This window comes from Leucopleurus acutus, assembly GCF_964270905.1.
Source record: "Leucopleurus acutus genome assembly, chromosome: 10".
Taxonomy (NCBI): domain Eukaryota; kingdom Metazoa; phylum Chordata; class Mammalia; order Artiodactyla; family Delphinidae; genus Leucopleurus; species Leucopleurus acutus.
The window spans coordinates 40,202,810-40,224,853 of record NC_139153.1 but is presented as its reverse complement, the minus strand read 5'-3'; the positions used below and the strand labels follow the sequence as shown (position 1 = coordinate 40,224,853).

The 22,044-nt window shown below is 54.9% G+C and overlaps 3 protein-coding genes across 3 annotated transcripts; all 3 read left to right on the top strand.

Moving 5' to 3' along the window:
- Positions 1 to 4,156: 4,156 nt before the first annotated feature.
- On the top strand, positions 4,157 to 6,078 carry LOC309968094 (antibacterial peptide PMAP-36-like; the record flags this gene model as incomplete). Its single annotated transcript, XM_082849216.1, has 4 exons — positions 4,157 to 4,354; positions 4,991 to 5,098; positions 5,225 to 5,296; positions 5,903 to 6,078. 4 exons carry the CDS (start codon positions 4,157 to 4,159, stop codon positions 6,002 to 6,004), a joined length of 480 nt encoding a protein of 159 aa, XP_082705342.1. The 3' UTR covers positions 6,005 to 6,078.
- Positions 6,079 to 13,220: 7,142 nt separating this feature from the next.
- Positions 13,221 to 15,054, top strand: LOC309967601 (cathelicidin-1-like; the record flags this gene model as incomplete). Its single annotated transcript, XM_082848381.1, has 4 exons — positions 13,221 to 13,418; positions 14,054 to 14,161; positions 14,303 to 14,374; positions 14,965 to 15,054. 4 exons carry the CDS (start codon positions 13,221 to 13,223, stop codon positions 15,052 to 15,054), a joined length of 468 nt encoding a protein of 155 aa, XP_082704507.1.
- A 2,948-nt stretch (positions 15,055 to 18,002) lies between these two features.
- Positions 18,003 to 21,565, top strand: LOC309967600 (cathelicidin-4-like; the record flags this gene model as incomplete). The annotated part of the gene is given in 6 exon segments (XM_082848380.1): positions 18,003 to 18,200; positions 18,829 to 18,912; positions 18,914 to 18,937; positions 19,081 to 19,152; positions 21,261 to 21,337; positions 21,403 to 21,565. Coding segments are annotated over 6 exon segments (618 nt in total).
- Between the last annotated feature and the right edge of the window lie 479 nt (positions 21,566 to 22,044).

Below are 22,044 nucleotides of genomic sequence, written 5' to 3'. Positions count from 1 at the left end.
TGCTGCTTCAGGACTTCCCTGGTGGTCCAGTGGTTAAGACTCTGCTCTTCCGATGCAGTGGGCACGGGTTTGATCCCTGGTCGGGGAAGTTCCACATGCCATTCGGTGTGGGGAAAAAAAAAAGTGACTTAATCCAACTATAATGCAGTTAATTAAAAAATATATTTTAAAAAAAGGTGCCGTTTCAGCCAACACTGGCCTTACCATGTCCTTTAAATTAATCTGTGTTGTTTCATTTGGTGGACATTGCACACAGTCAGGTAGATGATCTTGCTGAATGGCTGTAGAGATAGAGGTTTTAGGATGACCACTACCTCTGACTGTGAGGGGTGCTGCCACCAGGGAAAAGCCACGGTTAGGATGGTGACATTGGGACAAGCGCACAGTGGGAGTCCTCGAGGCTCCCCTGCACAGCCATATGGTGGCAGCAAAGCAGTTTAGAAGAGAGGGGTGGACGGGCCAGGAGATCACCGCACGCCAGCTGTGGACACACAAGTGCTTAAAGAAAGCAACCAGCAGGCTGTACAGACTGCCTCCCGCTCAGGCCAATTTGTCCTAAAGAGCCTTTCCAATGACAAGTGTTGGGGACTGAGAATTATGCAGCCTGGAATGGGATACTACCGCCTATTCAGGAGGCATCACTAGCTTGTTATTGGGCATTAGTGGATGTTAAGAGCCTAACAGAGAAACACCCCTATCATGGGAAGGGTGAGAAATGAAAACCCCAACAAAATGACTATTTCCCAGAGAAGAGGTAAACGGGGTATTTGGAGCGAAACATCTAGACGGAAACGTGGCTGGTCACGTTCCAGATGTGGCTCTCTCAGATGTGGGGTCTGTGTCAGAGCTTCCTGGGAACTTTGGTCCACCCAGGTTCCTGAAGATGCCTGATCCTTCAAGGCTGAATCAGCTAAGTTAAAGACAAATGTGTGGGCTGTGCCACTGCAGCTGCTCAGCCTCAGAGACATCTGTTTACACCTGTGCATGAACAAGGGCCTGCTGTTCAGAGTCTCTGACCCTCACCTCCAATTTCGGATGGGAGGAATTTCTCCATGGGGGAGAGGAGGGCCTTCTGTGCAACTGTAAGAAATCTTCCATTTTACAGACAAAGAGAAGGAGGGGCAGCTGGTGAAAGTCTGGTTTAAGTTGACATAGGTGGTCAACAGGTTGGGCAGAGGCCGCAACCGGGGGACCAGAAGCCAGGGCACTCAGCCCTGGCCCTGCTCCTTCTCTTAACTACTCTGCTCTGTTTGCCTGGAAGTCCTGGGCTCTGGGGCTGGGATGAGGATGTGTCTAAACACAGGTGAGGCTGTGCTTTGTCCAATTGGGGGTTTTAAGTGCAGAGCATGATGGGAAAGGATGGCTGGCTCAACCAGACTGGGCAGGGAAATAGAGGGGAGCTGGGAAAGGTGGGAGCCCCAGATTGGGGACAAGGTGGTGACAACACTCTTGCAGCAGCGTCTGCAGGAGCCTCTGCTCCCATCTCTTGGCTGGTGTGTCCTCTGTTGGGTTAGGAGGGGGCGTGGGGAGAGTGCCCAGGGCCCAGCCTGACCATCTCAGGGCACAGCTACTGTGGCCTCAGAGATCCTCCCTCTCTTAATGCTGCTCCTTTATCCACCCCCCCCACCCCATGCTTCCCTCTCCCCCTGCTTCTCTCTCTCTCTCTCTAAGCAAGAGCCTGGAGAGAGAACTGCAGGAAAATGGAGCCACGTGGGTTTCTCTAGGTCATTGTAGCTGGATTCACTCTCCCTTGCTGCTGAGAGTTCCACCAAAGCAGAGTATTTGCAAGGAAGTCACAGCTAGTGAGAGGCAAACCAAGAATTCAAACACATATCAGCCTGACTCCAGAGTCTAAGGACCTGGGTAGCCCTGGGGACGGCTTTTTGGCCTCTTGATACTAACAGCTGCTCTTAATGGAGCATCAGTTATAGGCCAGTTGCTCCCAAGGTCTTTCCCACGGTTGACTCCTTTATCAGACCTTGTCCTTGAACAACCGGTTGCCTGTACCCATGGAAGGATGGGGAAGGGGACCTCAGTCCTAAGGTTTAGGAAATGCAATGGTGCAGAGGCAGGAAAGCAAAGGGAGGATTACAGACACCCAGTAACCATGTGTATTGGTAATTATTTTCTACAGTAATCACCTTCTTTTCCTCCCTTGACTTGGGGAAAGGACACAGCTTGACCAAGAGGCCACTGGGGCAACACCTGGACTGTGAAACCAGGTTGCACAGAAGCCCACCTCTCCTTCCTTCTCCAAGGCTGAGTGCGCAACCAGCGCCATCCTTCCCGGTTGCTACCTTCTGAGGTGCCCTGGCCATGGCCCCAAGAGTCCCACAGGCCGGCTGAGTCCAGGAGCTACCCCAGGCCTCACAACCACATGGTTATTCCTCCAGAAAACTGTACAAGAATCTCCTTCTTGGCCTGTGGCCCCTCTATTGCTTTGGCCCATGATCTTTCCGGCTGTGTTCTCACCAACTCCCACACTGACCCCCCAGCCTGGTGTCTCATCCACAGCACTGGACAGGGAGCCACTTGGGGCCAAATCAGAATAGACTTCCTGAGGCTGTGGGAGCCAAGAGGAGGAGGTGCCATTTCTGGATGGAGGTCAGGAAAGCCTTCCCCAGGCAGAAGGGCAGGGCAAGCAGAGGGACCAGGCGCAGAGATGGGGAAGAGCAGGGGCTCAGCGCTGTCTGGGTGGCTGGGGTGGATGGGGCAGCCTGACACCTGAGGCCTGCAGGGCAGGGGCTGAGGACAGCAGGGAGCATCCAGACCCAGACCCCGATGCCCCTGCCTCAAGGCAGCGGGGGAAATGGCCCAATCAGTGCTTGGCCTGAGCCCCTAGACAATGGTGTGGAGGGCGGACAGTGGTCTGGGGAGAGCCTGGAACCAGAGAAGGTGGAGTCTGGAGGCTGTGGCTACACTTGAGAGAAGACGGTGGTAGGAGCTGGGCTGGGCTGGTGGGAGGCCAGAGGGAGTGTCCTCAGGAGGAAGAAGGAGCAGGTGGGGCTCCCAGGCTTTCAGCTCAGGGCTCCTGCGGCGGCACCCAGCCAACAGCAGCCAACAGCTCAGTGTGGACAACCAGGGGCACTCATGGGAGTCTTGAGCTCAGAGATACAGACCAGTGATGTGTGTCCTTGAAAACTGGTATCTTGAGAAGGGGTGTCCCCAGGAATGTGTGAGGACTGGGAGGAGAAGCAGCCCGGATGCACCTGTGCCAGCCCTGCCTCTTAGGAGGAGGGTCCTTGGAGGAGACCGAGCAGGAGCCACGGGAGAAGCAGGAGGGCACCCAGGAGAGTGGCAGCAGGGGACAATCGGTCAAGGGCCATTTCAGGAGGACAGAGGCGTCTCTAGAGTCCGTATAGTTGAAGACAAGGCTTGAGTGTGAATTTGGATCCAGTGAGGACTGGCCAGCCTGCAGTGGCCTTGAGTGTGAGAGGCGGCACTGAATTGGGGTCCCAGTGCAGATGACCCCTCCCATGCTTGGTTGAGGAGGGGTCAGGGGGACAGGCCATGTCTGGTGGGGACCCGTGGAGAACTATTTAACCGAGAAAACAGTGAGGATGAATCCAGGACAGGAGACAGAGGGAGCCAAGCCCCTGACTGGCTGAGGGCTGGGCCCAAAAGACAAGATGGTGTAGGGTTGACTGTCTACCTAGGGTTTGGCTAGGTGTGTAAGGCTCTAGAAGAAGCTGGTACAGTCATCCACTCATCAACATTAACTGATGACTACTCTGTGCCAGACAGTGCCTAGAGGAGGAGATTGAGTGCTGAATACACTCCTTTACCCTATTCCTGAGGAGACCAGAGTGTGGAGGCAGAGGGGACGTAAGACAGAGCCTGGTCTTCCCTCTCCTGGAGGACTCAATGCTCTTGAGCAACCCTGCCTATGACACTCCCCATGGGCCCCAGGAGAGGCCAAGACATTGTCAGGGAGATGGAGAAACCATTTCTTCACCTTCCACAGGAGGCTTCCCCGCTCCCACTGCCCAGCAATCCCGTGAGGCAACAGCAGGGGCTGAGGCAAGTCCAGCTCACAGCCGGGGAGGAGATCAGGGATGGGGCAAGTCAGGAAGACTCGTGGTTGGGCCATTGCATCAGGCCCAGGAGGGGCATAAAGGAGGGTCCTGCGTGCTGGGAGGAGGCCGATTTGGGGACCATGGAGACTCAGAGGGCCAGCCTCGCCCTGGGGCGGTGGTCACTGTGGCTACTGCTGCTGGGACTAGTGGTGCCCTCGGCCAGCGCCCAGACCCTCAGCTACAGGGAAGCTGTGCTTCATGCTGTGGATCGTCTCAACGAGCGGTCCTCAGAAGCTAATCTCTACCGCCTCCTGGAGCTGGACCTGCCTCCCAAGGCCGTGAGTCAGGAGGACCCTGGGGAGGGGGCTGTCTCCCGCCAGCCATGGCCACACTGTCACCGCCTCTGCTCAGGCTGTACCTCCTGTCAGGAAGGGACTTCTCCCTCTAGGTGGGCTCCCACCTCTTCCAGGAAACCTTCCCAGAGCTGGGTCCCCTGCCAGCAATGAGAGCTTCCTGCCTTAGCATCTCTACTGTGGAAACAGGCGCCCTGTACACCCTGTTCAGGCTTAAGGGCCTTCTGGGAACTCCAGGGATAGAGGGTGGTCACTGGCTCTGCCATGTGGCCTCCCTGCTAAAGTCCCCCTGCTCCTCGTTATCTCTCTACCAGGGAGGGCTCTGCTCAGCCTGGAGGTTCCAGTGACAAGGTCTTTCCCTGCAGGTGGTCCCTGACTTGCCTCAGCCCCTCCATGGGGAAGGTGTTCTCATCAGAGCTGGTCTGAGGTCCCCTTTGCTCTCTTTGTGCCCATGAGGCCAGGAGTGGGCTCTGTCCCCTTCCCTTGTGCACCCAGCACCATGCCAGGGGCCAGGCACACAGGAGGGGCTGGAGAGGCTGCCATCTAGGTGGGGGCAGGGAGACAGATCAGAGAAGGAAGCATGAGCCCGAGCCCAGTCTCCTTACTTTGATCCTTGACCAGGATGGTGACCCGGACACCCCAAAGCCTGTAAGCTTCACAGTGAAGGAGACCGTGTGCCCCAGGACATCGCAGCAGCCCCAGGAGAATTGTGACTTTAAGGAGAATGGGGTGAGGCTGGGGGCTGGGGGCTCCCTGGGAGCTGAACAGGGGCTTGGGGACCATTTCCAGCCCCTGGTGTGAGGCTGGGAGGTTATGGTCTGCTGGCTCCAGTTTGACCCGAGCCTCCCCTTCCAGCTGGTGAAACAGTGTGCGGGGACAGTCACTCTGGACCAGGTCAAGGGCCAAATGAACATCACCTGTGATGAGGTGAGTGGCCCCTTCTGAGCTGCAGGGGTTTCTGGGGGGGTTGGACTGTGTAACACCCTTTGGACCAATTACCCGCTGCCCCTTCCAGGGCAGAGAAAGGCCCTCTTACCTGGCCCCTCCCTCACCCGAGCCCCAGGCCTCCAGGACTGGCTCTGCCATCCCTTAGAGCAGTGGTTCTCTAAGTGGGGTCCCACCCGGGAACTTGACAGAAAGGCAGATTCCCAGGCCGCACTCAGACCTCCTGAATCAGACTCTGGGCTGGGGCCCAGCCATTTGTATTTTCACAAGGCCTCCAGGGGATTCCGACTGTGCTGAATTCTGAGAGGCACTGACTAGAGTAATGTGCTTTCAGCCCCTACTCCCGTCCAGCTTTGCTGGGATAGGCTTGTGACCCTGGGAATCCCCTTGCCATCTGTGGACCCCAGTTTCCTCATCTGTCTGTGGGTGTAGGGATTCAACCTTGTGCTCCAAATGTCATAGCTAGAGGGAAAACTGGGGTCCAAGTCTCCTGGTGTGGTCCTGGAAAGGAGTGTCCAGGTGGGGACTGGTCTTGTTTTACCCCTGGGTCCATTCTCCACAAGTAACCTGGTTCTTCCTGGTTCACAGCTGCAGAGTGTTGGGAGATTTAGGCGGCTGCGTCACAGAATCGGAAGAGTTTTGTCGAAAATTGGTCGGATAGTTGGCCCACTAACCGGGATTTTGGGGTAAATTGTGGGCCCATGGAAGAATCCTACAGGTGTCTGCCTTGGCTCAAGCTTCCGGACTCTGAAAAATAAAATATTCTGAAAGCAAATTCCTCCATTATTTAATTTCACTTGTCTCGTCTCCTCCCACTTACTGGGACCAAATCCTTAACTACGGCAGGCCTCCTATATGTGCCTGTGTGTGTGTGTGTGTATGTGTGTCTGTCTGTGAGAGTGTGTGTTTTTCTGTGTACGTACGTGATTGCACATGCAAAATAGAGGAATGGTTGTTTTTTCCAGAAGGGCATGTTGTGAGGCAGCAGGGCCAAGAGGTCCAGGACATCGTCTCCATTCTCAGGTCCCTCCCATGCCATGGACCAGGCCATGAACATGCCTAAATGAACACTGACAACAAAAAAAATTGAATATAGGTATATTTTTATTTTAAAAATTTTTATTGAAGTATAGTTAATTTACAATGTTGTTTTTTTTTAATTGAATATTTTTCATCTCAGCCCTTGAGACGGGAGATGTAATTGGCCCCTGCTGGGAGGTCTGCAGGCCTTGTCAGTGCCTTCAAAAGTGATTGACTGGTAAGAGGGTCTGCTCTTTGACCATTAGACACCTCAGTCCTAAGGTTTAGGAAATGCAATGGTGCAGAGGCAGGAAAGCAAAGGGAGGATTACAGACACCCAGTAACCATGTGTATTGCTAATTATTTTCTACAGTAATCACCTTCTTTTCCTCCCTTGACTTGGGGAAAGGACACAGCTTGACCAAGAGGTCACTGGGGCAACACCTGGACTGTGAAACCAGGTTGCACAGAAGCCCACCTCTCCTTCCTTCTCCAAGGCTGAGTGCGCAACCAGCGCCATCCTTCCCGGTTGCTACCTTCTGAGGTGCCCTGGCCATGGCCCCAAGAGTCCCGCAGGCCGGCTGAGTACAGGAGTTACCCCAGGCCTCATAACCACATGGTCATTCCTCCAGAAAACTGTACAAGAATCTCCTTCTTGGCCTGTGGCCCCTCTAACACTTTGGCCCATTATCTCTCCCAGTTATTCTCTGTCCACCCTCCAGCACCAGTGCCCTAAGTTCTTTCCCAGGGTTGACTCCTTTATCAGCCCTCATCCTTGATCAGCCACCCGAGGTGTGTGCTTTCCAAGGGCAAATTTACTGAGAGAAAAATGGAGGCACAAAGAGACTGAGAACTTCTTCCCCAAAAGTAAACAGCAAGTGACGGGCAGAGCTAGGACCTGATGGACTCTGGCTTCAGGATCTGTGCCCTGGACCATTTTATGGCATGTCAGTCATCAGAACCAACTTCCGCAGGACCTGTCCCATCTGTCCTGACCCCAGGAGAGCAGAAGATCCACTTTCTGGAGGAGTTCCCATTTGTCTTCAGAGGACACTGTCCAGATCTCCTGTTCCTTGTAGAACAGCTGAGAAGGGCACTTTTGGAGCCCGGGTGCTCCTGTCTTCCCTGGCTCAGCTTCTGGTGCCTGTTCTGTGGGAGGGCCTGGGACGATCCTGAGCTTCCCTTCCTTATTCTTTTTTTTTTTTTTTGGGCTGCACTGCGTAGCATGCAGGATCTTAGTTCCCCGACCAGGGATCAACCCTGCGCCCCCTGCAGTGGAAGCTCAGAGTCTTAACCACTGGACTACCAGGAAAGTCCCCTGAGCCTCCCTTCTTCAGCTCACAGGGCCGGGTACCCAGCTCTCCACCCCACGCTCGGTGTCTCCGAGCACAGGGGAGCTTGTCCTGAGGAGCAAGGACTCTGGAGATCAGGCCGGCTGGGCTGGGCAGCTGCAGGAGGCTGTTCCAGCCCAGGAAGCAGCCTGCTGTGTGGGCCCCACTGGGCCTGAGCAGGCTGGGGGCAGGGGGGTGCTGGGCTGGAGAGGAGGCCATGGGCCCTGTCACGAGCTCCAGATGCCCCCAGAGTTGGACGGCTGTGGGTGCTGTGGGCGGTGGAAAGAGCATTGGCCCGTGAGTCCAGTCCCAGCCCTGCCACGTGCCCCACCCACAGCCTTGCTGAGCCCCCTTGTCCCTTGCTTTCCTGGGGCCTGGTTGCCCTTCTAAGCAATGGGAGTTGGTATAGTCAGCGCTGCTACACTTGTGTATGTTTGTGTGTGTTTAGAGCCCTTCTTTATTTCTTAAAGACGACTTCAGAGAACCAGTAAATCAAAGTGATAAGTACATGTATTTCCCAGGGAATTAAAATTTCCGCCATCTGAGGAACTCCTGAAGCAGGTACTTGGAGCTCTTCCTGCCATGACTGTATTTTGGGGGCTGGGGGCAGGGCCAGCGTCACGAGTGTGTCACCAGTGCAGTCACACAGGCCCCTGTGCTCAGAAGGGCTTGGTACCTGGTAATGACTTATTCTTTTTTTTAACATCGTTATTGGAGTATAACTGCTTTACAACGGTGTGTTAGTTTCTGCTTTATAACAAAGTGAATCAGCTATACATATACATATATCCCCATATCTCTTCCCTCTTGCGTCTCCCTCCCTCCCACCCTCCCTATCCCACCCCTCTCGGTGGTCACAAAACACTGAGTTGATCTCCCTGTGCTTTGCGGCTGCTTCCCACTAGCTATCTATTTTACATTTGGTAGTGTATATATGTCCATGCCACTCTCTCACTTTGTCGCCGCTTACCCTTCCTCCTCCCCATATCCTCAAGTCCATTCTCTAGTAGGTCTGCGTCTTTATTCCCGTCTTGTCCCTAGGTTCTTCATGACAATTTTTTTTTTTTTAGATTCCATATATATGTGTTAGCATACGGTATTTGTTTTTCTCTTTCTGACTTACTTCACTCTGTATGACAGACTCTAGGTCCATCCATCTCACTACAAATAACTCAATTTTGTTTCTTTTTATGGCTGAGCAATATTCCATTGTATATACGTGCCACATCTTCTTTATCCGTTCATCTGTTGATGGACGCTTAGGTTGCTTGCATGTCCTGGCTATTGTAAATAGAGCTTCAATGAACATTGTGGTACATGACTCTTTTTGAATTATGGTTTTCTCAGGGTATAGGCCCAGGAGTGGGATTGCCGGGTCATACGGTAGTTCTATTTTTCATATTTTAAGGAACGTCCATACTGTTCTCCATAGTGGCTGTATCAATTTACATTCCCACCAACAGTGCAAGAGGGTTCCCTTTTCTCTACACCCTCTCCAGCATTTATCGTTTGTAGATTTTTTGATGATGGCCATTCTGACTGGTGTGAGATGATATCTCGTTGTAGTTTTGATTTGCATTTCTCTAATGATTAATGATGTTGAGCATTCTTTCATGTGTTTGTTGGCAATCTGTATATCTTCTTTGGAGAAATGTCTATTTAGGTCTTCTGCCCATTTTTGGATTGGGTTGTTTGTTTTTTTGATATTGAGCTGCACGGGCTGCTTGTAAATTTTGGAGATTTGACTTATGCTTGAGGTCTTGAAACTCCCACGATTTTGCACAAGGGGCCCCACGTTCTCATTTTGCAGATGACGTAGCCGGTCCTGGCCAGTGGTGACTCCACACTTGTCACAACACAGGAAGGAGGTCCTGGAAGCCATTCTGAGAGACCTTATTTCCCTGGGTACTTGACTCGAAAATGCCTGAGTCTTTGCCGTCAGCCATGAGCAGTCAGAGGACAGGGGAGAGCCCAGGAAGGGAAGGAAGAGAGTGGGAATACAGAGCAGAAGGGGACCCCCAGAACAGCCCTTCGGTGCCTCCGGAGGGGCAGTTTCTGCCTTCCCAGGGCATCTATGACCAGATGCATTGACCTTCACTAAGACAAGCCAGGCTGTGGGGAGGGACCGCAGAGGCACCCAGGAAAGATGAAGCTGTGTGGGCCTCGTGTGCAGTGCACCGTCTCACTTCATCTTCCTGGAAGCTGGGGTCCAGATAGGCCTGACCTGCTTCCTGCTTGCAGAACATGGTCTCTTGGAGGCCGACCCTGAGACCCTGGGGTTTGCAGGTCTTTGTTCTGGCAGAAGGAAGAGGGAGGATGTGCCTTCTCAGATGTACCTGAGGCATCCAGAGTCCCCTTTGGGGAGAGGACACCCTCTTAGGCTCTCTGGGGGCAGGCCTGGCCTGCGCCCCTAGCTGCCCTGTCTATACCCATGTCCCCAGTAAAATCCCACTCACGGGAATGGTACTCACGCCCACCAGTCTGCTCCATGTCTGGGGCTGGCCCTAAGCCTGATCCTCTTCTGCAAAGCTCAGGCACCCTCGCACTCAGCCTCCACCTGGGCCCAGCTCACGCTCACCTTGTCACACAGCCCCAGATGCTGCGGAGAGGAGCTGGTTAGGCATTTGATTGAGGTGGGGTAGTGCTGCCCTCCTGCTAGCTGCTCTCCTTCTCCAAGGCCCGTGCCTGGGAAATCCCAGCCTAGCTGAGGGCTTTCCAGGAGGACATAATCTCCCCAGATCTTTGCTTCACATGAAGTGGTACAAGGGAAAGGAGGAAGCTGACCCTGAGCAGAGGGTCCTGACCTTCATCCCTGACCCAAATTCCCACCCTCACAGCAGCCATGGCTGCCTTCCCTGCTCACTGCAGAGGGCAGGAGGGGGGTCTGAATTCCAGCCCCTTGTCCCTGTAGAAGGGCGAGCATGGTGGGTTGAGTCGGGGCCGTTGATCCACGTCCAGGTCTGTCATTTTTCAGAGGGTGGGAGGGCCTTGTTGGAAAGATATTGCCTGTAGGTCTCATTTTACTCATCAGCTGGTCAAATCAGAGAGCTAGTGGGTGTCCCCACAGTTGGGGACACAGCAGCCTAGGGTCCAGTTCTCTTTCCCATAAAGTGTCTGGACAGGAAGGATGGCTGAGAGGAGCAAAGGAGTGGGTGATGTAGGGTCAGGGCTCATACCTGACTTTGTTGGGGTGAAGGGTACATGAGGATTTCTCAAGGACCAGATGTGGAGTCAGGGGCAACCTGCCTGGGGACAAGGGCTGTGGTGTCTTTCCTGAGAAGACCTCCGCTCTGATAGGCTATGAGGCTTTCCTAAACCAGGAAAGCCAGATGCTGCAGGCATGAAAGGCAGGCCCCCCATTACAGGAAGTGCAGTGTGAGGACCTGGCAGAGGACCCTACACGGGATCCAGGGAGGATGGGGAAGGGGACTTCAGTCTGAAGGGTGAGCAAATGGAAAGGCCCAGAGACAGGAATGCACAGGGAGGGTTTCAAGACACCAAGTAACCATGTGTATTGCTAATTATTTGCTACTGTAATCACCTTCTTTTCCTCCCTTGACTTGGGGAAAGGACACAGCTTGACCAAGAGGCCACTGGGGCAACACCTGGACTGTGAAACCAGGTTGCGCAGAAGCCCACCTCTCCTTCCTTCTCCAAGGCTGAGTGCGCAACCAGCGCCATCCTTCCCGGTTGCCACCTTCTGAGGTGCCTTGGCCATGGCCCCAAGAGTCCCGCAGGCCGGCTGAGTACAGGAGCTACCCCAAGCCTCACAACCACATGGTTATTCCTCCAGAAAACTGTACAAGAATCTCCTTCTTGGCCTGTGGCCCCTCTATTGCTTTGGCCCATGATCTTTCCGGCTGTGTTCTCACCAACTCCCACACTGACCCCCCAGCCTGGTGTCTCATCCACAGCACTGGACAGGGAGCCACTGGGGTCAAATCAGAAGAGACTTCCTGAGGCTGTGGGAGCCAAGAGGAGGAGGTGCCATTTCTGGATGGAGGTCAGGGAAGCCTTCCCCAGGCGGAAGGGCAGGGCAAGCAGAGGGACCAGGCGCAGAGATGGGGAAGAGCAGGGGCTCAGCGCTGTCTGAGTGGCTGCGGTGGATGGGGCAGCCTGACACCTGAGGCCTGCAGGGCAGGGGCTGAGGACAGCAGGGAGCATCCAGACCCAGACCCCGATGCCCCTGCCTCAAGGCAGCGGGGGAAATGGCCCAATCAGTGCTTGGCCTGAGCCCCTAGACAATGGTGTGGAGGGCGGACAGTGGTCTGGGGAGAGCCTGGAACCAGAGAAGGTGGAGTCTGGAGGCTGTGGCTACACTTGAGAGAAGACTGTGGTAGGAGCTGGGCTGGGCTGGTGGGAGGCCAGAGGGAGTGTCCTCAGGAGGAAGAAGGAGCAGGTGGGGCTCCCAGGCTTTCAGCTCAGGGCTCCTGCGGCGGCACCCAGCCAACAGCAGCCAGCAGCTCAGTGTGGACAACCAGGGGCACTCATGGGAGTCTTGAGCTCAGAGATACAGACCAGTGATGTGTGTCCCTGATAACTGGTATCTTGAGAAGGGGTGTCCCCAGGAATGTGTGAGGACTGGGAGGAGAAGCAGCCCGGATGCACCTGTGCCAACCCTGCCTCTTAGGAGGAGGGTCCTTGGAGGAGACCGAGCAGGAGCCACGGGGGAGGCAGGAGGGCACCCAGGAGAGTGGCAGCAGGGGACAATCGGTCAAGGGCCATTTCAGGAGGACAGACGTGTCTCTAGAGTCTGTATAGTTGAAGACAAGGCTTGAGTGTGAATTTGGATCCAGTGAGGACTGGCCAGCCTGCAGTGGCCTTGAGTGTGAGAGGCGACACTGAATTGGGGTCCCAGTGCAGATGACCCCTCCCATGCTTGGTTGAGGAGGGGTCAGGGGGACAGGCCATGTCTGGTGGGGACCCGTGGAGAACTATTTAACCGAGAAAACAGTGAGGATGAATCCAGGACAGGAGACAGAGGGAGCCAAGCCCCTGACTGGCTGAGGGCTGGGCCCAAAAGACAAGATGGTGTGGGGTTGACTGTCTGCCTAGGGTTTGGCTAGGTGTGTAAGGCTCTAGAAGGAGCTGGTACAGTCATCCACTCATCGACATTAACTGATGACTACTCTGTGCCAGACAGTGCCTAGAGGAGGAGATTGAGTGCTGAATACACTCCTTTACCCTATTCCTGAGGAGACCAGAGTGTGGAGGCAGAGGGGACGTAAGACAGAGCCTGGTCTTCCCTCTCCTGGAGGACTCAATGCTCTTGAGCAACCCTGCCTATGACACTCCCCATGGGCCCCAGGAGAGGCCAAGACGTTGTCAGGGAGATGGAGAAACCATTTCTTCACCTTCCACAGGAGGCTTCCCCGCTCCCACTGCCCAGCAATCCCGTGAGGCAACAGCAGGGGCTGAGGCAAGTCCAGCTCACAGCCGGGGAGGAGATCAGGGATGGGGCAGGTCAGGAAGACTCGTGGTTGGGCCATTGCATCAGGCCCAGGAGGGGCATAAAGGAGGGTCCTGCGTGCTGGGAGGAGGCCAACTTGGGGACCATGGAGACTCAGAGGGCCAGCCTCGCCCTGGGGCGGTGGTCACTGTGGCTACTGCTGCTGGGACTAGTGGTGCCCTCGGCCAGCGCCCAGACCCTCAGCTACAACGAGGCCGTGATTCGTGCTTTGGATCAGCTCAACGAGCGGTCCTCAGAAGCTAATCTCTACCGCCTCCTGGAGCTGGACCCGCCTCCCAAGGCCGTGAGTCAGGAGGACCCTGGGGAGGGGGCTGTCTCCCGCCAGCCATGGCCACACTGTCACCGCCTCTGCTCAGGCTGTACCTCCTCTTAGGAAGGGACTTCTCCCTCTAGGTGGGCTCCCACCTCTTCCAGGAAACCTTCCCAGAGCTGGGTCCCCTCCCAGCCTGAGAGCTTCCTGCCTTGGCATCTCTACTGTGGGAACAGGCGCCCTGTATACCCTGTTCGGGCTTAAGGGGCTTCTGGGAACTCCAAGGATGGAGGGTGGTCCTTGGCTCTGTGATGTGACTTCCTGGCTTTGGTTCCCTCTGCACTTCTTTGTTCCCTACCAGGGAGGGCTCTGCTCAGCCTGGTGGTTACAGTGATGAGGCTTCTACCTGCAGGCAACCCCTGAATTCCCTCAGCCCCTCAGAGGTTCAGGTGCTGTTGTCAGAGCTGGTCTGAGGTCCGCTCTTGTTCTCTGTGTGCCCGTGAGGCCTGGAACGGGCTCTGTCCCTTCTTCCGTGCAACCAGCACCAAGCCCAGGGCCAGGCACACAGGAGGGGCTGGAGAAGCTGCCATCTAGGTGGGGGCAGGGAGACAGATCAGAGAAGGAAGCATGAGCTTGAGCCCAGTCTCCCCACGTTGATCCTTGACCAGGATGAGGACCCGGACACCCCAAAGCCTGTGAGCTTCACGGTGAAGGAGACCGTGTGCCCCAGGATGACCCAGCAGCCCCCGGAGCAGTGTGACTTCAAGGAGAATGGGGTGAGGCTGGGGGATGGGGGCACTGGAGGATGCTTCCCAGGGATGTGAACAGGGGGCTTCCGGGAAGATTTTCAGCCCCTGGGTGAGGCTGGGAGTTTATGAGCTGGGCGTTCCAGTTTGACCACGAGCCTCCCCTTCCAGCTGGTGAAACAGTGTGTGGGGACAGTCACCCTGGACCAGGACAGGGGTAACTTTGACATCACCTGTAATAAGGTAAGTGGCCCCTGTGTGCTGCAGGGGCTGCTGAGGGTGGGTAGTGGAACGTCCTTTGGACCAATTACCTGCTACCCCTTCGAGGGCAGAGAAAGGCCCTCCTACCTGGCCCCTCCCTCACCCGAGCCCCAGGCCTCCAGGACTGGCTCTGCCATCCCTTAGAGCAGTGGTTCTCTAAGTGGGGTCCCACCCGGGAACTTGACAGAAAGGCAGATTCCCAGGCCCCACTCAGACCTCCTGAATCAGACTCTGGGCTGGGGCCCAGCCATTTGCATTTTCACAAGGCCTCCAGGGGATTATGACTGCTGAATTTGAAAGACACTGACTGGAGCTTTCATCCCCTGTTGTCATCCAGCTTTGATGGTTGGGCTTGTGACCCTGGGAAGCCCCTTGCCTTCTGTGGGCCTCAGTTTTCTCTTCTGCCTGTATGTGTCGGGATTCAACACAAGCTCCACAGGTCACAGCCAGAGGGTGAACTGGGGCCCCAAGGATCCTGGTGTGGCCCTGGAAGAGGGAAGTCCAGGTGGGGAGGGGCCTTGTGTTGATGCTGGTCCAGTACCAAGAGCAACCTGTTTCTTCCTGGTTCACAGGCCCAGAGTGTCAGGATTACAAAGCTACCATGGGCGCCACCACAGCCGGCGCAAAGATGTCGCATGATAGTGATAAGAATGTGCCGGTAATCAGCACATCAAGGCTTTGCATCATGAGACAGAGAAGAGTCCTAATCGTATGCTTATTCTGGCTCAGGCTACTGGACTCTGAAAAATAAATTCTTGTGAAATCAGTATCCTCCAGACTTCAGTTTCACTCATCTCCCCTCCTCCCACTTACCAAGATTGAATCCGTAACTCTGGAATGCCACGTGTGTGTGTGTGTGTGTGTGTGTGTGTGTGAATGCAGGCATGAAAGAGAGAGATGGATGAGGCAGCTGTTCCTTCCAGGAGGGCATGGGGAGGGGCCAGGGCCAAGAGGTCCAGCACAGCGTCTCCATTCTCGGGTCCCTCCTGTGCCCTTCACACGCCTCTGCCCTCCTCCTCCAACACCCAGTAAGAACTTAAGGAGACCTGCTCTGTGTGCAGTGCTGGTGGGGATGCTGTCCCTGCTCACATGGAGGTGACAGTCCAGGAGGGGCCAGGCATCTTGTTAAACACTCACAGAGATGCAGTCCAGACTCAGGGCTAAGCCTACAGGTACAATGGCCATGAGTCTCATGGACAGGAAGGATGGCTGGGAGGAGCAAAGGAGAGAGGAGATGCAGGATCAGGGCTCATACCTGAGTTTGTTGGGGTGAAGGTTGCATGAGGATTTCTCAAGGACCAGAAGTGGAGTCAGGGGCAACGTGCCTGGGACAAGGGCTGTTGTGTCTCTCCTGAGAAGACCTCCGCTCTGACAGGCTGTGAGGACTAAATCAGGAAAGCCAGATGCTGGAGGAAGGGAAGGCTCTCCCCCCACCATGGGAGGTGCTGCCTGAGGACCTGGCGGGGGACCCTCCTAAGGATTCAGGGAAGGACGAGAAAGGGGACTTCAGTCTGAAGAATAAACAAATACAAAGGTGCAGAGGCAAGAGAGCACAGCGACAATTTCAGGGTTACCAGACAGCAGTAACAATGTATATTGCCAATTATTTTCTACTGTGATCACCTTCTTTTCCTCCTTCGACATGGGGAAAGTACACAGCTTGACCAAGAGGCCACTGGGGCAACACCTGGACTGTGAAACCAGGTTGCACAGAAGCCCACCTCTCCTTCCTTCTCCAAGGCTGAGTGCGCAACCAGCGCCATCCTTCCCGGTTGCCACCTTCCGAAGTGCCCCAGCCAATTGCCAAGAGTCCCACAGGCCTTCAGTCACATGGCCATTCCATGGAAGACTGGATCAGAATTTGCTTCATGGCCTCTGGGCCCCTCTAACACTTTGGCTCATTATCTCTCCCAGTTGTGCTCCCTCCACCCCCGAGCACTGGCCATCCCTGCCTGGTGACTCAACCAGAGCACTGGACACGGAGTTACTTGGGGTTAAATCAGAAGAGGCTTCCTGTGGGCTATGGCAGACAAGAAGAGGAGATGCCTTGTGTGCTTGAAGGTCCCTGAAGCCTTCCCCAGGCGGAAGGGCAGGGCAAGCAGAGGGACCAGGCGCAGAGATGGGGAAGAGCAGGGGCTCAGCGCTGTCTGAGTGGTTGCGGTGGACGGGGCAGCCTGACACCTGAGGCCTGCAGGGCAGGGGCTGAGGACAGCAGGGAGCATCAAGACCCAGACCCCGATGCCCCTGCCTCAAGGCAGCGGGGGAAATGGCCCAATCAGTGCTTGGCCTGAGCCCCTAGACAATGGTGTGGAGGGCGGACAGTGGTCTGGGGAGAGCCTGGAACCAGAGAAGGTGGAGTCTGGAGGCTGTGGCTACACTTGAGAGGAGAGAAGACGGTGGTAGGAGCTGGGCTGGGCTGGTGGGAGGCCAGAGGGAGTGTCCTCAGGAGGAAGAAGGAGCAGGTGGAGCTCCCAGGCTTTCAGCTCAGGGCTCCTGCGGCGGCACCCAGCCAACAGCAGCCAACAGCTCAGTGCGGACAACCAGGGGCACTCATGGGAGTCTTGAGCTCAGAGATACAGACCAGTGATGTGTGTCCCTGATAACTGGTATCTTGAGAAGGGGTGTCCCCAGGAATGTGTGAGGACTGGGAGGAGAAGCAGCCCGGATGCACCTGTGCCAGCCCTGCCTCTTAGGAGGAGGGTCCTTGGAGGAGACCGAGCAGGAGCCACGGGGGAGGCAGGAGGGCACCCAGGAGAGTGGCAGCAGGGGACAATCGGATAGGGGGCAGTTTCAGAACACAGAGTGTCTCCAGTGCCTGTGGAGATAAAGACAAGGCTTGAGAGGGGCCTCTGGATCCAGTGAGGGCTGGTCAGCCTGCCATGGCCTTGAATGTGAGCCTGCAAAGAAGTGCTGTCAGTGGTGTAGATGACCCTTTCTCAGGCTCCTTTGGAGAGGGGCCAGGACAATAGGTCGTGTTTGTCAGGGACCGGGGACAGGACATTTTTAGACTGAGAAAGCAGTGGAGAAGAATCCAGGAGAGGGGGCAGACAGAGCTCACTGGCTGAGGGCTGGGCCCAGAGAACAAGATGGTGAGGGCTTGACTGTCTGCCTATGGACTGCTGGATGGATAAGGCTCTAGTTGTGGTTCGTACTCTCCTCCATTCATCAAAGCTTAACTGAGTTCCTACTGGGTTCAAGGCAGTGCCTGAACTTGGAGGTTGCTGTTGAATCACTCCTTTACCCTATTCCTGAGGAGGCCAGAGTGTGGAGGCAGAGGGGACGTAAGACACAGCCGGGTCTTCCCTCTCCTGGAGGACTCAACGTTCTTGAGCAACCCTGCCTTTGACACTCCCCATGGGCCCCAGGAGAGGCCAAGACGTTGTCAGGGAGATGGAGAAACCATTTCTTCACCTTCCACAGGAGGCTTCCCGCTCCCACTGCCCAGCAATCCTGTGAGGTAACGCAGGGGCTGAAGAAAGCCCGGTGAACACCCTGGAAGGTAGCCAGGGATGGGGCAGGTCAGGAAGGCTCCTGGTTGAGCCTTTGCATCAGGCCCAGGTTGAGCATAAAGGAGGGTCCTGCGTGCTGGGAGGAGGCCGGCTTGGGGACCATGGAGACCCAGAGGGCCAGCCTCGCCCTGGGGCGGTGGTCACTGTGGCTACTGCTGCTGGGACTAGTGGTGCCCTCGGCCAGCGCCCAGACCCTCAGCTACAAGGAGGCTGTGATTCGTGCTTTGGATCAGCTCAACGAGCGGTCCTCAGAAGCTAATCTCTACCGCCTCCTGGAGCTGGACCTGCCTCCCAAGACCGTGAGTCAGGAGGACTCTGGGGAGGGGGCTGTCTCCCACTAGTCTTGGCCACACTGTCATCCCCTTTGCTCAGGCTGTACCTCCTGTCAGGAAGGGACTTCTCCCTCTAGGTGGGCTCCCACCTCTTCCAGGAAACCTTCCCAGAGCTGGGTCCCCTCCCAGCATGAGGCTTCCTGCCTTAGCATCTCTACTGTTGGAACAGGCGCCCTGTACACCCCTTTTGGGCCTAAGGGTTCTCTGGGAGCTCCAGGGATAGAGGGGGGTCACTGGCTCTGCCATGTGACTTCCCTGCTTTAAGTCCCCTCTTAACTCGGTGTCCCGCTACCAGGGAACGACTCTGCTCAGCTTGGAGGTGCCAGTGATAAGGTCTCTCCCTGCAGGCGACCCCTGACTTCCCTCAGCCCCTCAGAGGTTCAGGTGGTCTCATCAGAGCTGGTTGTGCTGTTCTCTGTGTGCCCACAAGCCCAGGAGTGGGCTCTGTCCCCTTCCCCTGTGCACCCAGCACCAAGCCCAGGGCCAGGCACACAGGAGGGGCTGGAGAGGCTGCCGTCTAGGTGGGGGCAGGGAGACAGATCAGAGAAGGAAGCATGAACCTCAGCCCAGTCTCCCCACTTTGATCCTTGACCAGGATGAGGACCCAGACTCCCTGAAGCCTGTGAGCTTCACAGTGAAGGAGACCGTGTGCCCCAGGACGACCCAGCAGCCCCCGGAGCCAGTGTGACTTCAAGGAGAATGGGGTGAGGCTGGGGGCTGGGGGCACTGGTGGATGCTTCCCAGGGAGCCTAATAAGGGGCTTCGGGCAAGATTTCCAGTCCGTAGGCTGAGTTTGGGAGGTGATGGCCCGGGGGGTTCCAGTTTGACCTCGAACCTCCCCTTCCAGCTGGTGAAACAGTGTGTGGGGACAGTCACCCTGGACCAGTCCAAGGACCAATTTGTCATAAACTCTAATGAGGTGAGTGGCCCCTTCTGTGTTATGGAGCTGATAATGGGTTGGGTTGTGGAACATCCTTTGGACCAATTACCTGCTGCCCCTTCGAGGGCAAAGAAAGGCCCCCCAACCCTGGTCCCTCCCTCACCCAACCCCAAGGTCTCCAGGAATGGCTCTGCCATCCCTTAGAGCAGTGGTTCTCTAAGTGGGGTCCCACCCGGGAACTTGACAGAAAGGCAGATTCCCAGGCCCCACTCAGACCTCCTGAATCAGACTCTGGGCTGGGGCCCAGCCATTTGCATTTTCACAAGGGCTCCAGGGGATTCTGACTGTGCTGAAGTTTAAGAGGCATTGACTCAAGTCATGGGCTTTCAGCCCCTGCTCCAGTCCAGCTTTGTTGGGATGGGCTTGTGACCCTGGGAAACCCCTTGCCATCTGTGGCCCCCAGTTTTCTCATCTGTCTGTGTGTATAGGTATTCAACCACCTGCTCCAAGTGTCACACTGGAAGTTGATTAGGGCTCCAAGCTTCCTGCAGTGGCCCAGGAATGGGGGTGTTCAGGTGGGGTGTGGTCCTGTGTTAATCTTGAACCAATCCCCAAAAGAAGCCTGTTTCCTCCTGGTTCACAGATTCGGAGTGTGGGGCTATTTCGATGGCTGGGTGACTTCCTCCAGAGAGGTGGGAGAAGATAGGCAAAAAGACTGAGAGATTTGCTCAGAGAATCAAAGATATCTTTGGGATATTTCAGCCCAGTGAATACTGCTAAGAATCAGCTTATCCTGGCTCAGACTTTTGGACTCTGAAAAATAAATTCTTCTGAAAACAATTTCCTCCACATTCAAATTCACTTATCTCCCCTCCTTCATCTTACCAGGACCAAGTCCTTAACTCTGAGAGTCCTCTTGGGTGTGTGTGTGTGTGAGAGAGAGAGAGAGAGAGAGGATCACTCCTGTCAATACAGAGATGGGTGAGGCAGCTGTTCCTTCCAGGAGGGCATGGGGAGAGGTAACAGGGCCAAGAGGTCCAGCACAGCATCTCCATTCTCGGGTCCCTCTCATGCCCTTCATACACCTCTGCCCTCCTCCTCCAACGCCCAGTAGGGACTTAATGAGAACTGCTCTGTGTGCAGTGCTGGTGGGGATGCTGTCCCTGCTCACATGGAGGTGACAGTCCGGAGGGGCCAGGCATTTGTTAAACACTCACAGAGACGCAGTTCAGTCTCAGGGCTAAGCCTGCAGTTACAATACCCATAACGTTTTGCTTCCTCTTGACAGTCGTAACTCTGGAAAAGTGTGCCCCTCATGGCTTTTCCTCTGGTATTGAACACATCACTGTGGCCGTTCCTCAATGCCGTTCAAACAAAAAGCAACCACACTCATTGAAAGAGGGATCAGATTTGTGGTTAGAGTATGGGTGGAGATTGGATGAAGGTTGTAAAAAGTACAAACTTTCAGTTATAAGATACAAAAGTACAGGGATGTAATGATGACTATAGTAACACTGCTGTGTGGTATAGTTGAAAGTTGTCAAGAGAGTAGATCCTAAGAGTTCTCATCACAAGTAAAAAAAAACATTTTTTTTTCTTTTCGTATCTATATGAGATGATGGATGTTAATGAAACATTGTGGTAATCATTTCACAATATATGTAAGTCAAATCGTTATGCTGTACACCTTAAACTTATACAGTGCTGTATGTCAGTAATATCTCAATGGAACTGGAAAAAAGTACTTTTTAAGAGTGTAAAAGGATTATTGCAGCAAAAAGTTTGTGAACCGCTGCCCTAGAGAAACTCTCCATGGGTGTGCAAGGAGACACACAGGATAACAACCAATTGGAATACTGGTCTAATTTTACAATAGATACCATACAGCTGTGAACAAAAATGAACGGATTACCGTATATCATTAAAGAAATTGTGCAAAATTAGCTAGTAGATACGTTATAAGGCTATTTATAGAATGTTTAAGAGCATGGAAACAAGACTACGTTTTGCTTAAACATTTATAGAATGTTTAAGAGCATGGAAACAAGAAAACGTGTGGAGGAGAAATCAGCAGGTTAACGCGAGAATACAGTCTTTCTCCGACCCGTGGGGGTCGCGTTCTGTTCCGAAACTACGCTTCCCGGCAGGCCACGCGCTGCGCCGTGACGCACTTCCTGCAGATGCACGTCCTTCCCTCTGCACCGCCCGTGGCCAGGGGCGGGCTGTGAGATCGCTTAGCGACTGGACGCCGACGGTGGTACCGTTATTGTTGCCGCTTTGCCTACCCAGGCGCAGATGTGGACCTCGCGGGAGCAATTCCAGCTTGGCAGTGGACGGTGAGTCGGGCGAGCTGGCGAAGTGCCAGGGCGAGAAGAGGGTGACCGCGCCCCCCGTCTCCCTCCGGCTCTCCGACCTCAGGCGCCGGGCTGGCGTGGGCGGTATCCGAGGCTGAGGCTGGTCCTTCAGGAGGTGTGGAGGTGGAGGGTGCGCGCTGTGGGCTGTGCAGCTCACCCCTCCCGACTGCTCGCCTTCTTTGTGGGTGGGGCGGGGTTTCCTCCCTTGGTGTCCAGTACCCCGTCCTCGTGGTTTGCAGCTACCTCTCCAAATCTCCCCGCCTCGACTTCCGCCGCGGGGGTCCCGTTTGCGCTCTCCACTCCGGCAGCCGTTGGTTGCCAGTGACTATTGAACGCTTCAGGTGTGGCTAATGCTACTGATGAACTGCCTTCTTAATTTTACTTCCAGTTATTTAATATCTATCTGAATAATGAAGAAGTCTAAAACATTTTTCCATCAGACACAAGGTTATTGTTTTGCTGAGAGTATACTTCCCTTTAATCCTTGAAAATTTAACGTCTTTTTGAGATGTACTGTAAGTGTCAAATGCACACCTGATTTCCAAGAGATGGTTGGGGGGATTTCCCTGGTGGTCCA